General features: G+C 33.1%; 1 protein-coding gene across 8 annotated transcripts in view; it reads right to left on the reverse strand.

Annotated features, from left to right (window-relative positions):
• Window positions 1–16839, reverse strand: part of LOC105193024 (protein O-mannosyl-transferase TMTC4) — a 133927-nt gene that overhangs the window by 77399 nt on the left and 39689 nt on the right. For 6 of the 8 annotated variants that reach the window (XM_026140051.2, XM_026140050.2, XM_039457536.1 and 3 more), the window contains 5 exons: window positions 12715–12898; window positions 11818–11997; window positions 11282–11739; window positions 8677–9060; window positions 4411–4518 (listed from right to left, as the gene is read on the reverse strand). In XM_026140051.2, the coding sequence (XP_025995836.1) occupies window positions 4411–4518; window positions 8677–9060; window positions 11282–11739; window positions 11818–11997; window positions 12715–12898 (1314 nt within the window). The remainder of the gene's footprint in view (window positions 1–4410; window positions 4519–8676; window positions 9061–11281; window positions 11740–11817; window positions 11998–12714; window positions 12899–16839) is intronic. The other 2 variants (XM_026140053.2, XM_039457537.1) reach the window with 2 other exon arrangements.

The following is a 16839-nucleotide window of genomic DNA, read 5'->3' on the forward strand; positions in this document are numbered from 1 at the left end:
TCTCCCGTCTAACCTCCAAATCCCGTCTCAACCCTACTATCCCTCCTGTCTCCCTATTCTCTTCCCCCGGCCCTTTACCCTTATTCACCCTCTACCACCAGCCCCTTCCCTTTCCCTTCACCTCCTCGCACTCCACCACGTCTCACCCTATCCCCTAATACTTGTTTATTACTCGCACTCTCCACACACACACGTCAGTCACTCTCGCTACCGGAAACGGAAGAAGTAAAATTTAACTGATTTTAGCAGTTTTTCTTATTTTTTACAAATGTATATTTTCTTCAATTTTTAACTTTATCAAGCACATAATACGTATGATAAACTTATCTACTTATGATGACGCTAAAGTTAGTGGCCACTTCCAGCGGCCAGATCCGAAAAACCAGGAGCAAATAGCGGTGCAAGGCCCCAAATAATAAAACGCATATAACGACGTTTAAGTTCAAAAAAGAATAAAAGTCTATAATTTATAATAAAAAAGTTATGTAAGTTATAACTTAAGTTATGTAATTAAGCTATGTAATTTTTTTATGTTTGTAAAAGACATCACGTCTATGAGAGATGTCATACTTGTCCAAAGGAGTATGTAACAAAAAACTTTGTCTATAAAAAACATAATGTCTGTAAGAGACACCATGTCTGTAAGACTCATTGAATCTATGAGAGACATCATGTCCATAGAAGACATCGTGTTTATAAGAGACATTATGTTCACAAAAAACATTGTGTCCGCAAAGGACATCATGTCTGCAAAAGACATATGATGTGCTAAACGTGAAACCTCCCCATAGTGCATATCGGATAACGCAAATGCCGGCGGTATTAATGTAAAAACAAAAGTTTAAACATACGTGCATTAAGGACGTTCACCGGCTGTAATCGTAGCCAAAAGTTTACTGCACGCTCACTTCTCAGTGCATAGCGCATCTCTTCCCCCACTCCGCTTCCCATGCAAATACATTTTTTGTTGAGTGTACTCACGGAAACAAGCAAACGAAGTTCGATATCTTGTATGTATACACGCACACTGCCTTGCGTTGAGAAAAGCTTAGACCCGGCAACGTTGCGGATAGGAGTGAAAGAGAGAGTGACACGGACAGGAAGCTGCAACTTTGAAAATTAATAACTCGAATTCGGTACCGCTATGTTTCCTGGAATTTAGGGGATATATCGATAATGATATTAATAGCATACAGTTAAAATTTGAAGCATTTTGTATAGAAATCGATTAGCCGGTGAACGTCCTTAAATACATTTTTTTCATGCGTGTGGCCTGTGCACCATCTGACCGCTAATTGTTAATTATTTTGTAAATAAACAATAAGTGTGCAATACTGAAAAATTCAAACTGTTTCGGTTTTCTCATGCCCCAGACTATATTTTAGAATTTTTTCTGAAACTCTACTGCCATGCGTGTGGCCTGTGCACCATCTAGCCGCTAATTGTTAATTATTTTTTAAATAAACAATGAGTGCGATACTGAAAAGTAAAAAGTTTTTCGGTTTTCTTATGCTCCACACTACATTTCAGAACTTTTTCTGAAACTCGATCACCATGCATAAAACTTTTGCACGATCCGCTAATTGTTAATAATTTTTAAATAAACAATGCGGGTGTGATAATAAAAAATTCAAAGTATTTCGGTGTTATCATGTTCTAAGCTATATTTTAGAATTCCTTTTAAAAGTTTACCATCATGCGTATGGGAATGATGTTATCGTTTTTTTTTATACTTATACATATTATATATACATTTTATAATGTACTGTTATTATTTTCTATATTTTTAACTAAATATTTTTCCGTTAATCATTACATGACATTATTCTCATTGAATTTTCTATGGAAACACGTCGTAAAATGCATTTTATTATCTGGGGCCCCTCACCGCTATTTGCACCTGGCTTTTTAGATCTGGCCGCTAGAAGTGGTCGCTAACTTCAACGTCATCATAAGTAGATAAGTTTATCATATGTACTGTGTGCTTGATAAAGTTAAAAATTGAAGAAAATATACATTTGTAGAAAATGAAAAATTGCTAAAATCAGTTAAATTAATTTTTCTGTCTAAAAAAAAAAATTAAAATCTTATAGTTTAAATTACGTAAACTCTATAATTTTATACTGCTGTTTGCAGGTGTGTAATCGGAAGTAATTGTATTTAAAAGCAACGTAATATATATCAACCGGATGTACTTAAGACCAAAAAATAATTTTAAAAATCGGTTTTTATTTTTATTTTTTTTTTGGCACGTTCCACCAAATTCAAAAATCTGAAAAAATTTTGAATATAACATGTTATATGACTAATGCCCTAAATTTTTTTTAAATGCCCACTATTTTTTTTAAATGCCCACAGATCAAAAGATAATGCAATTTTAAAAATTCTAAATTTTTTTAAAAACTAAATTTTTAGCACAGAACGACAAAAAAATTAGAGTTTACGTATATGGATATATACGTAAACTCTAATTTTTTTGTAACCATTATAACCATTATAACCAACCTTTATAACCATTATTTTTTTGTAAAGATTAATTTAACAGAGAAAAAAAATATTACTGAAAAATCACATTTCTTGCAATATCTCGAAATTGTGGAGATCTTACCTAATTTCAATACTTTAGTCGTTATTGTAGAAACTGTTTTGCGTCGAAAATCCATACAGAGAACGCGTGGGCGGGGAAGGGGCCCCTCCCCCTGCACCTCGTCCCCGTATTTTTCCTAACCCAACCTAACCCTATTTTAGTTGTAATTTGGCCAAGGATATCTAATTGACGTTGCAATATTAGATTTGAAATTATGGCCCATCCTCTTCCGCACCCACCTCGTAATTAGTGAACCGACTGAGACGGGCTGGGTTAGGTTAGAAAAAATACGGGGAGGGGGTGCGGAGGAGGGGCTCTACTTTTCACGTAAAACAACTAAAAATAAAAAAAAAATTTTAACACTTTTTCTACTATAACGACTAAAGCATTAAAGTTAGGTAAAACATGTATATGATCTTTTTTAGAGCTTCATTTTTTGTTTAACACATTTTTTCGTAAAATAAATATTTACTGAAATAATTAAGAAAAACTATTTTTTCTTTCTCTGATATTTTTTTAATAAGAAATGAGCATTACTCAAAACCTTTTGTATGTCACTCAGTACCTTCCCATTGATAACATATGTCAAAGTCAAGGTCGTCAGAGGGTGCTCTCCTAATGTGAACTTTTACCGTTTTTTCGAATAATTTTAACGCGTCGAATGATTGTAGTGATCAGTAGTGATTAATAGTAATTAATAAAATCGATCAATCGGTTCGTCGCGTCGTTCCGCGTTTATTGATCAAGTGCAGAGTAAATAGTGTAAATGTGGTAAAATGTAAAACAACTTCGAGAGATAGACCCGGATAGAAGACAAATTTTAATTAAATTGCCGCATCGTGAAAACAATAAGCTAATCGCCATGTGGAATAATGCGTGAGTAAACGTGCTTAAACTTGTTCAAACGCCCTTCTTTCTCTCCTTCTTCCCCTTCTTGTGCGTTTTAAATGCGCTACTTTTAACTTGCAAATAACATTTAAGTACTCCCATTTGCATTAAATTTTATTATTCGCGGGCGTACATTTATTATAATAATGTAAATTTGAAGATTTCACGGTCATCTCGATATTTGACGGCCAGATGACAGAGATCGATATTTGACAAGTTAAATGTAGCATAATTAAAATGACAGAGAGAGAGAGAGAGAGAGAGAGAGAGAGAGAGAGAGAGAGAGAGAGTTTAAATAAGAGTGTGTTGTCCGTGTACTGTTGTCAGTTATTTGAGCGCAGCAGGCGCTTCACGGAAACACCCGCGTGTAACAGTGAGTTGTGCTGATCCTGTCTACCACTTGTATCCAACACGTCATACGCTAATTCTTCTTATAATTTGAAAACTAAGCTCCGGACGAATTTTTACCAAAGAAAAAATCGTCTCAGAATTTGATTACGAATATGCCAGTAACGAGACCAATATGTTATTTTAAATCATTCTGTATAAGCATTGTAGAATGAGAAACGAGCCTGCTGAAAACATTTTGCAATGGTTTAAAATATTTTACAATAAAAAATATTTGAAAATATCGTAAAATGTTTCCATCAGAAGATATTATGCCTAACCATAAATCGTCCGACATTTACGTACAACTGCACTCTAAAATCAACAAGAACTTTATCTGTATTGAAAACCTAACCCATTTTGAGATGAATCGGTGTAAATAGGGATGTATCAAATACTTAGCCCGCACCAACTTGATGCACGTACCAATCAATTTAACGGAGTAAACTAGGTCTATATTAATTGTATTATCATTGTAAGATGCAATTAAATAAGACATTTATAAGTAAATGCTATTATTCATCTTAACGATATTTAATCAAACTTACTGTAAATTAACAGCTTGTTTAAACAAACTTATAGCCTCCAAAAGTTGCCCGTCGTCTTTGAGTAAATTGCCAAGGTTATTCATAGCTTGAGCGTAATTTGGATTTAATCTATGTAGTATAAAAAATGCAAATGTGTAATATGACGAAATTTTTTGGACAAAAATTAAGGATTTCCAGCTTAAAAAAATAGAAGACTTTTGGCATCACCATCTTTTACAAACTGTTTTTTCCAATCCTTATATTAATTATAAACTTATTCTCAACATTCGATTAAGTTTTTATTTTAAGTAAAAAAAAACTAGAGGACCTTTTTAAGACTTTATATAGAGGAGAAGAGGGTAATATGGCACCTATTTTTATTTTATTGAATAACTTTGTTTATAGTTAATATTTTCTATTGAAACTTGAACGATTACATTCGTCGGAGTGTTGTTCGACAGGGGTTCTAGACTCACAAGGGAAAGACCCGACAATGATCTTTCTGATTTTAATAAAATTTTATGGATGTTTAGTATTCACTCATATCTTTATTGTAGTAAAGTCGTTTGTTGCACAACTTAGGTATTTTCGAGAAAATAACGATTAAATATTTTTAGCATCTATAAGAACATTAAGAACCGTTACAAAAGAATGATTCTCAAATAAGCGGTGTGGCGTAGGGCATTAGGACGTCGACTGGTCCGGTTGGGATCCCAGGTTCGATCTTTGCGGATGCGACTTTTTTTGTATTATATTTTTTAATTGTTAAATATAAATTTTAAATCGTTTTTAATTATTTAGTATAAAATGGTATTTTAAAAAAATGAGGGAATTTAAAAGTGGAATTTTTATTATTAATTAAATTAAAATTTCTCATGAACACAAAAAATATCATTGTGTTGTTACAAAAAAAATATATTTGCAATAAAAATTTACAATGATTGTTTTAAGAACGTTAAAATAAATGTTTCTCTAAATCAGTGCTCGGAATTAGTGGCACATTTCGAGCCGATTTCCAAGGCGACGCCTATTGTCTCCCCTCGAACTCCTCACTCCGCTCGCAGGCCTACAGCCGAGCTGCTGGCCGCGCGTCAAATGTTGTGGTTCAGGAGCGTAGAGCGTCACTTGTAAAAGAAATAGTCTAGGCCCTAGATTATTTCTTTTACAAGAGACGCTCTACGCTCCTGAGCCACAACATTTGACGCGCGGCCGGCAGCTCGACTGTAGGCTCGCGAGCGGAGTGAGGGGCTCGAGGGAAGACAGTAGGCGTCGCCTCGGAAATCGGCTCGAAATGTGCCACTAATTCCGAGCATTGCTATAAATCATTATACCTAAAACGGTCTCCGAGTAAGATGGTTTTGTTTTTGTTTTTTTTTTGTCTACACCTTATGTTAGCTTGTATACGAAATTACTTGCTTAAAATTGTAAAACAGTAATTGTAATTTTTTATGGAAAATATATTTTTTGTTTTTATTTTTCAGCTCTTTTATTCTTGTGTTATATATCTTTGTGTTCATGAAAAAATTTAATTAAATTAATAATAAAAAAGCATTTTTAAATTCCTTTATTTTTTAAAAATAATATTTTATATTAAATAATTAAAAACGGTTTCAAAATTATAACAATTAAAAGATATAAGATAAAAAAGTCGCATCCGCGGGGATCGAACCTGGGTACCAAGCGTACCAGTCGACGTCTTAATGCTCTACGCCACGTCACTTATTTGAAAATCGTTCTTCTGTAACGGTACTTATAGATGCTAAAAATATTTAATCGTCATTTTCTCGAGAATACCTAAGTTGTGCAACGAACGGCTTTACTACAATAAAGGTGTGAGTGAATACTACACACCCATAAAATTTTATTAATATCGATAAAATCATTGTCGGGTCCTTCCCTTGTCAAAGTAATGAAATATTTATTATTTAGGACGTAATTTATAAAAATGCACTGTATAATCGGTGGAAGAAAAAAAGTGATTGTAATATGGCTATCCATAAAAATAATTTTCAAAAATTAGTTTAGTTTAAAAGAAACACAGTACCTTGTTACAAAAATATATTTTTTAAATTTTCCATTGTTTAGAATTTTCCCAATTTAGAATTTTCCTAGAAAGCGTTCAAAAGCTTTAGAAATACAATTTCTCTCTTCAAAAATATCATTTTATCCCTGTTTAACATTAAACAACAAGCATAAAATGATGTCTCTAATGTTTCTAAACACTGATCTTTAGAATGACAATCAATTTATCGAAGAAATATTTCGATATAAAAATTTCGTTTAAAAAACCATATTAACAAAATTTCATGTTATTGTTTTAACTTTATATAACTTGAAATATACGAGGGCAGTCCGATAAGTACTTAGCCTACAAAAGAAAAACAAAAATTTTGGAAAAGTAGCGATTTATCTCTCAACATAGTCTCCTTTTAACTCGATACACTTGATCCAGCGATGCTCCAACTTCTTTAACCCAAAAATACGTTCTGAAAAATACGTTTTCTCGAGGTCTGCAAAATAGGCCTCCGTGGCGGCGATGACCTCCTCATTCAACTTAAATTTCTGCCCGGCGAGTGACTTTTTCAAGTTTTGAAACAAAAAAAAGTCGCACGGGGCCAAATCTGGAGAATACGGTGGATGGGGCAGCAGTTCGTAGTGCAATTCGACCAATTTGGCCGTGGCAACAGCGGAGGTGTGAGCCGGTGCGTTGTCATGGTGGAAGAGCATTTTTTTCTTCGCCAAATGGGGCCGTTTTTTCTGCAATTCCGCGTCGAATCGGCCCAATAATTCAGCATAGTAGAGCCCTGTGACCGTTTTGCCCTTTTCCAGGTAGTCGATGTAGATCACACCTTGTGAATCCCAGAAAACGGTAGCCATCACCTTTCCGGCCGATAGGACAGTCTTCGCCTTCTTCGGAGCACGTTCGCCGGGTGAAGTCCACTGTTTCGACTGTTCCTTGGTATCTGGTGTGTACCAGTGGATCCATATTTCGTCGACGGTCACGAAACAACGCAGAAACTCCTTCGGATTGCGCTTAAACAGCGTCAAACACTGCTCTGAAGTGGTCTCACGATTGCGCTTGTTGTCTGGAGTGAGCAAACGCGGCACCCATCGCACCGACAGCTTTCTCATGCCCAAAATTTCATGCAGGATATGACCCACGCGGTCTTTTGAGATGCCTACTGTTTCAGCTATCTCGCGCACCTTCAATAGGTGGTCTGCCAATACGAGATCGTGGATTTTTGTCACGTTATCCTCCGTGGTAGCCATTTTCGGGGCACCTGGGCGTGGCTCATCAAAAACCGACGTGCGACCACGTTGTAACTCGTTAAACCAATTTTTGACGGTCGCCATCGAAGGAGAAGAGTCACCGTAAACAGCATCCAAGTGCTCTTTGATTTCGCTGCGCGATTTCCCTTCCAAAAACAAGAATCGAATCATCGACCGATATTGCTCTTTTTCCGTTTTTTTAAAATCCGCGGACACGCCCGCTTCCACACGCGGTCAAAACAAAACTACGAGTCCAATTCAGCTGAAATTTTGACAGTAGCTGTCTACGAGAATGTACTACACGATAGTAAATCTCTCTTGCGATACTGGTACTATTGGGCGGTGAGGCTAAGTACTTATCGGACCGCCCTCGTATACGGCCGAGTAAAAAGTTATATAAAAGTAAAAATGCCTTATAACAAAAAAACACTCGAGTGTATGTGCCTTCGTGTGATAATACACTCAAGTTTAAAAATAATAAAGAAGTGTATGTAATTGAAGGTTAAAGGTGTACCTTGAAAAAGTTTAAAATTGCTCAAAAGTAACAATGCCCTATAACAATTGTCAGCCATTATGTATTGGCATATTAGCATCACTATAAAATGGCGTGCTATTAAATAAATAACTCCATAACCAATTGTTAGAATACGTCACCTAATAACGGAAATAATAAGGGTAGCTACAGGGTCGGATTAGCCCCCCCCCCCTAATTTAGGCTATTGTCTAGGGATGGCAAATTTGGAAGGACGGCATTTTGTAAAACAGTTTGTTTTTAACTTATCTTGTACCGGCTGACGCAATCAAAATCTTTTACATAAAATAATATAAGAAGAAAGCAGAATTTGCCGAATATAAAATTTGATTAATTTAAGTTACACTTGAGGCTTGAATAGAGACAGCAAAGATTTAATAGAGATATCTAGGGGCGGCATAAGTCTTAATCCGCTCCTGGGTAGCCATATTGTCGACAGTAGCCATAATACCTTCTTCACCTCTATGTATATGTGTATGTAATACCGTAAAGCTTCTTGATACTCCAATTTGGCAAGATCAACATTTCCCTCGTCCGCAGCATTTTTCGCGATATTATAATGTACTTTTGCATTCAAAGGACATACGTCTAACGCCGATTGAAAAAGCAGCTTCTCATTTCTCCACTGATTACTCCTCATCCAAGAACGTATGAATAATAATACAATAAGTATTGCGTACGTTTGTAACGATGTCTTAGACAAAGAAAATCGAGCAGTGAGTTTCTGCAGGCCAATAATAACTAATAAACAATATCCTGCCGAAGGAATATACAATATTCTCTCCGCCAAGACAAATCCGACAGTGAAGAAAATATTACTAGCTGGTAAAAACGGGCAGATTAATATCGCAAGTCCCATAATTACGTATCTGTAAAAATTCAAATACTTTATGTTTTTTTCAACATACAAATATCTTTCAGAATTTAGTAAGTTAATTTTTTTTTACTAAATTAATTTAGTTTTATTAAAAATTGTATTAACAAGCAACTAAGTCAATTAAAAATTGCATCAAAGTTGAATTAGGAGTCATTGTGATGCTAAAATGTTACACGGACGTTAAAATGGATCATAAAATATTTTATAGTGATATAATATAGTTAATTGGATAAAATGAACTAAAAAGGGAACAAAACCGTCTCTCTCCAATTTTAAAGAACTTTGGATATGTTAAAATATAAACAAAAATAGGAGACATATATTTTAAAGAATACGTGTCTCTTATTTTTGTCTACATTTTAACATCTAAAACTCATTAAAATTGGAGGGGAACGCTTGGTTGTAAGTATACAGAAGGTATTTTTATTTTTTATAACTTAACAAGTTATTTAAAAAATCCTTTGAATCATTATGATATAGTCTCACTAACGTTGGTTTAAATTAAATTAAATTAAATGTTAATCTTGAAAAGTAGTATATTAAATTAGAATGTCATAATTTTTTAAAATTAGATTACTCAAAATGACAAAATAATTACAATGTAGATCGTCAAATAAATTTAATATTGTATTATATTCGTAAATTAAATTTACGAATAAATTGTTATAAAATAACAAAGAAATGTTTTTTATGCGGAAAAAATTTCTTTTTTCTTTCTTCTTTTCACAAGTTTTTTTACTCAAAGAAAAAGATTAATAAATTTTCAAATTTATTTAATTATTTCAAAAATAATTATATGTTATACGTTAAAAATTAATTTATTTGAAATTGCAATAATTAAGGTATTACACTCACGAATTGAAAATAACAATTACTTCTTGAAATTAAAACTACGTTATACTAGAAGATGTGGACACGCTAGTGCAATTACAATGAGATTAACTATTTTAATACCGAGATATAAACAATTGTAAAGTGCACGTTTTATACTTGTCGCTTATATTAAAGTTTATAAAAATGTCACGTTTATTTTTGTAGTACCTATATTAGAAATGACATGTTAATAAAAAACCATCCGATGAAGAAACATGAAACTGATATTGTGAAAACATGTTATAATTTTTTATCATTTAATTTGGAAAATAGAGCCATGAAAAGAATAAAATTTTCGATTTTATTTGACATATGGAGGCGACTGAAGAGAACGCTAGTGAGCATTTGGTCAGTGAACATCGAGTTGCGTTAAGCTGTCTCTATCTGTATTCATTTTTTCCGCATATGCGTGAAATACAATCAAAAGTTTTCTCTCGCTGGCGAGAGGAGGGCACGGTATAAGAGTATAATAGAGACCCTTTAATAATTATTAGAGGATTTCTATAAGGTGTAACCACTCGCTCATATTTCCACCAAAAAGCTATCAAACTGTTATAGTTGAGACACAAAACGCTACATGGTGGTAATACAATTCAATCTTGGTTCCACATACAAAACTCTGTATGTGAAGTATATTCGACTGCACGTATATGCGTATGCGTCAATATGTCCAGCAAACAAAAAATAATTTAATGAAAGAATCGTGAAAAAAAGAAATGAGCTTGTTTATATTACAATTAACAATTTGAAGTTTACAAAAGACATTATGTATTATTAATATGACAGTATCATTCATGTTACATTATTAATAGTTCATTATGATGCGAATTTGTTTTGTAAGTTTATGTTTATTTTTATATATTCTATATTTTTATATGTTTTAGTTTTCAATTTTGTATGTATTAAAGTTAAATAAAAATTACTCTTCATATTTTTAAAGATTCAAAGGCTCTGAATATCTTTGAATATTAATTTGAATAAAAAATGTTTATTAAATTTAAAAGTTTAACTTTCCTGAATTAATTATCTCGTTTGCATTCGTTAAGGCATTCATTTTTGTATTTATTTTTTTTATTACACGAAAACATTCCTTGGAATTGATACAGAGCTGCCTAGTGTTTAACTACGGAACGATGATAGAAAAATCACATAGTGATTTTGAGTGAGTGATCACACTTTATACTGTTACACCGTGAGTGAGAGAATTACAACCAAGCGCGTAATAGGATCTAACTTTTGAATGGTATTGTCGCAAATATATTATCTTAAGTTCCAGATTAAAAGTTATCTTTTTATTACGCAACAATTTCTTTTCCAATTTTCAAAGATTTTCAAATTACCTTAAAGTCTTGTTCTTGTGAGAGATAAACATGTACGTAATTAATGTCCCAAATACGAACCAGAAAACGATGACCACAAGAATTCTGTAATCGTAGCCGGTGATCAGAGAGACGCAGCCCATCGACCAGTCAAAACAGAGCCAGACGGGACATATAAATAACCACATATTCAGGCAATAGATATAGTTATAATTAAGTATACGTAGCAATACGTTATCCATGAAAGACGCTGGATTATCTACCGATTGAAACTTTGGAGTAGAGAAACCCATGACACTAAATCTTAGAAGTAAAAGTGTTATCGCAATGAAAATGAGTGCGGCAAGTCGTAGCAAAGTATTTTTATATTTAATAAAATTATTTGATTTTTTATCAGTACGTTTAAACGAAAAAAAATTAATTACGTCGATCGGATATATTTTATTCACGATAACTATATCATATACTGCGCAAATGCCCTAAAAGACAAACACAAATATCCTTTACGGTTAAATAAAAAAAATTTTTAAGTTTTGGAGAATAATTTTGATACTTACGATAGAGGTAATTCCGGTTTCTTTACACAACATCGCTGCAGTTATACAAATAGTGAAACCGGACATAGCGGCCCATACATGTAATATGTCTTTCGCCTGAATCGTATGGCTATATAATAAGATTGATAGCCAGGTAAACAAGCTGCTTAGTAATTCAGCACGTCCAACAATTCCAGATACCTAATGCACAAAAATAAAAATATAATTATAATATATTTATCTTATATTTAAATAATATATATTTAAATATAAGAATGTATAATTAATTTGAGAATAGTCACGTAATTTTTTGTAAACGATTATCTGAGATGTTTTTTTTTCCAAATTATCTTTTCAATGGCACCTTCCATTTTACGGACTTTATTTGCGTCTTATAGAGAGCAAAAACTACAAATAAGTTTACCTCTGCTCTACTAATGTACATTTTATTATGCTTTACAAGATCATTGTAACGTGGTGTTGAAAACTACAATTTAAACATTTGTCAATATTTTTTAAATAAAAATATAGTACAATTATATCAATTATGCAAAATATACAAAATATTCATAAATTTCCACGGCATTCGGCATGCTATAACATGTATTTTATTTATTCAAGAGTTAATTTAATTCATTAGAGAAAATTAACGTATTCAGAGAAAAGAATTGACATTCAAATATGAAAATCTATGAAAAAGAATTATGATGCTATTCCTGTACATGGACAGAAAATGATTCAATTTTTTCTATTCATATGCATAGATAAAAAATTTAGATTCTAATGAACTAAAATAGATTAAAAATTTTTAATTTATTTTAGTCTATTTCCGTTTTGCTGGGAAGATGAATTATAATTTCTCGTTGGAACGTAAAAATTGGTGACTATTCAGAATTAACAATAATTTTATATAATTACAGCCTCTGTATGAATTGGATGAACCGCAAATAAAGCTGCTGCATAAAATGAGGTACTATATCCCTCCGGTCCCAGAAATATATTGTACACAAAAAAAGTTAACAGACAAATCACACTGTGTAATATTATATTTATTATATGATAGTCCTGCGAAACTAAACCTTGTCGTAACCAAAATTGTAATCTGCAAAGATAAAAAAAAATTGATTAAATTTTAGTAGGTTTTTCAATATTATTACACATGTAGATACATTTAATATTATCATTATGGATATGATTTAAACTGGATCATAAGTTACTCAAATATCCAGGTATCTCCCAGCAAACAAAAATGAATTGAAATAGATAGAAATAAATTTATTTCAACATTTTCGAATTCGTACTTCAGATTTTTAGAATCTATTTGAATTAAAAAATAATGTAATATGGATATGAATACATCCGAATTCAAAATAATAAATAGCTCATTTCGTATTTCAGTTTAGTTGAATCCAAAAATAAAATCGGAATACGAATCCATCCAAAGTAAAAATGAATAACGCATTTCGTATTTCAATCCATTTGAGTTCATTTGAATCCAAAAATACTTCGAGATTCTAACGGGCGAATTCGAATAAATTAAAATAAATTGCAATTTTCAATTCATTTGAATTTATTTTTATTTATTGAATATTTCGAGTAAGCAGCCTATTTTAAAATCGGATGGACTTATATCCTCACATATTATTTTTGGATTCAAATGAATTTAAGTACGAAATGAGCTATTCATTATTTTGAATTCTGATGAATTTATGTTCTATTATATTAGATTTGTTTGCGTCACATGCTCCAACATACTTCTATTTACTCCAACGTGCACCAATAAGTTTGCCGAAAACATATTGGAGCGCGTTGAAGTGAGTAGGAGTATGTTGAAGCATGCAAACAAATCTATATTTTTGGAATTCAAATGAATCAAAATACGAAATGAGTTATTCATCATGTTGAGTTCGAATGTATTCATATCCATATTATATTATTTTTGGATTCAAATAAATCGAAAGATCTGAAGCGCAAATTTAAAATAAATTTATTTTTATCCATTTCAATTAATTTTCGTTTACTAATTGTAAGTACGCGGATAATTCTGAGGTAATTTTTTCAGATATTCTACTGTAATAACTATAAATATATTTTTGGAACATTGCTACAAACTTTGTTCTGTATAAGTAATAATTTAGATTTATTACCCGATATTATGGGTACCCGAGCTTCGAGAGGTCGGGACCCGAAAGTTTGTAAAGTTCGGGTACCTAAAACTTACGGGTACCTAAAATCAAGTCGGAACCCGAAATCGAATTGGGTCCCAAAATCCTATCGAAATCCGAAATCGAGACAAAATCCCAAAATTTTGTAAATTTTAAATACTCGGATCTAAAATTGGGTCAAAGATCTGGATACCTTATACACTGACGTGAGAAAAAAATTACTAAATTTTAATAATTATTTGTTTGAATATTGTCCCAATAAATTTTTTCTGAACGTAAATATATATTTATTTAGTATAAGGAGTGACCACTAATTTAATTATTATTTTTTATTGAGTAAATACTTATGTACTATAAGTAAATATTTTATTGGCAGTATTCAAATTTAGTAATTCAATATAAACAAAATGCCTTACGTAAAGGACCCCATACAATTTATATGAAAAAAACGTGTTCGGTTTGCTTGAATTTTTTATATGTTGTTGTACTTGCATCCCTAACGATAAATCTCAATTTTTAGAACATTTCTATATTTAGTTTCGGAATTAAAAATAATTGAAATTACGCGCGCGCACGCGTGCATGTGTTTGTCAGCAGAGATAAGGACCGCATAGTTCGTCATTCCCATAGTATTTAATTACTTTAAACCTTCTCAACGTGTGCGTGTGTGTGCGTGCGAGCGTGCGTGTGCGTGCGAGCGTGCGTGTGCGTGCGCGCGCGCGTTTTCTTGCGCGTGCATGCGCGCAAGTCCGCGCGCGTACGCATACGCCCGCGTGTGCACACGCAGTCATTCACGGACATTCATACGTACCAATATACCTATATGAGCAAGCATAGAAGTTCAAACTAGTGCAAGTATACATATGAGCCAATGTCATAAAAGAGATCTTCAAATATTTTTAATTCCAAAACTAGACATAGGAATGTTCTAAAAATTGAGATTATTTATTAGGGATGCATGTACTACAACATATAAAAAATTCAAGCAAATTGACCGAACACGTTTTTTTCATATAAATCGTGCGGGGTCCTTTAGTAATTTTACGTAAAAAAGATACGTAAATTTTTTTTTTCACATTAGTGTATAAAGTATTTAAATCTCTGATCGCTACTTGACCCGATTTTGGATCAGAGTACTCAAAATTTACAAAATTTTAAGATTCCGTTTCGATTTCGGGTTTCGACCCAATTTCGGGTCCCGACTCGCTTTCAGGTTTCGACCCGATTTCGGGTCCTCACTTGATTTCGGGTACCCGTAAGTTTCGGGTACTCGAACATTACAAACTTTCGGGTCCTGACCCGATCCCGAAAAAAATTCTCAACTCGACCCGAAATCTCGGGTACCCGCACACCCCTAGTTATTTTGTAATGTTAAATGTAAAAAATAGTTTTTTTAATAAAAACATGTAAAATTAACCTCGTTCAAAATTAATTTTGATCCCCAAACATACTAATAATACTTTTTCAGTTCATGGATCAATTTTACTAACTCAAAAAATCAAAAAACGTAATAACTATTTATTTTAATCATTAACAATTAACTTAATTGTTTAAATGAGACGTATAAGATCTCAAACGATGCAAAACAGTACAACATACATATACAAAAAGAAAAGTCCTTTAGGTTGTTTCTCGTGAAAAAGACGCCTTAGAAACCAACATAGAAGGTTTAATACAAGAGAAGGCACGGGTTCTCGTTGTCCGATCAAGCTGAAATTTGGCAGAAATTTTTTTTTGTAAATTAGAATCATTTTGAGAGGTGCCGTGGAAAAAATTCAAAAAATAAAAAATAAGAACCACTCTAATGTATATGTATATCTTTTTAAGACATATAGCATATGATATAATTTATTGTATACACGCACGTACGCACGCACGTACGCACGCACATGCAAACACGCGCGGACACATGTGAACACACGCGGACACACACACGCATATAAACATTCTCTGTTTATACAAGTTTCAATTAAATAATTAAATTAACTTAAATTTTGTTGCTCGTGAAAAGTATAGTAATTTTTCGAGATTATAAGAATTATTAAATGTAACATAAATAATTATAATACAAACAATTTTAATATGACCGGGAAGTGTAACAACAAATTAAACTAACGAGAAATAGTAATATTGGTCAAAAGCAGTTCTTAGTGCTCAACAATTTTTTGGGTAAATTTTACAAGATTCTACAAACTACGCGCCGAATGTTTTTCCAGACTTGCAACACAGTTTTAAAAAAAAAACCCCAAATGTAATATTATAAAATTAAATTGCTAATAAATTTAATTATTTTTGTATGCTTGCACGTATCTCTACTATTCCCCTATAATTTAATATGTATTTACTACTGATATCCTATAATTTACTAAACAGGGTGTTGCAAAATATTCCTTTGTGTTCTTGTGGATGGATAGAGCAAATCATACTAAGAAGAAAAGTTCTTTACCACTTTTCATTATTTGCAATAGTTACCGAAATAAAAATTAGTAAAGTTCGGCAAATAAGCGCGTATTTTCCCTGCCCACCGCACGCAAGGACCGTTCGTCGATCGCCACCCATAGGCAGCCGCGGTAAGAGGCGCGGTAAAGCGGTAAGACAGCCATTGTTGCTTCTCTCTTTTCACCGCGGCTGCCATACACACACACACGAAGCCGCGCACGTACACGCACCGGCAAAAATGTGTCCCTCCGTGCTGACGCTCGGCTGCCGCACACACCCAAGCTACGCGAGGCGCGCACGTACGTGTTTTGTGGCAGCGCGGCGGAGATCGGGGTGCCGGCAGAAAGTAGTGGGGGGCGTTTCAGTACCGCATCTTCCTTGCTCGACGCTGGATCGAAAGAGAAGACACGGAATCGAGGCGCTCGAGAAACTGACAGAA

This window comes from Solenopsis invicta, chromosome 14 (genome assembly GCF_016802725.1).
Source record: "Solenopsis invicta isolate M01_SB chromosome 14, UNIL_Sinv_3.0, whole genome shotgun sequence".
Taxonomy (NCBI): domain Eukaryota; kingdom Metazoa; phylum Arthropoda; class Insecta; order Hymenoptera; family Formicidae; genus Solenopsis; species Solenopsis invicta.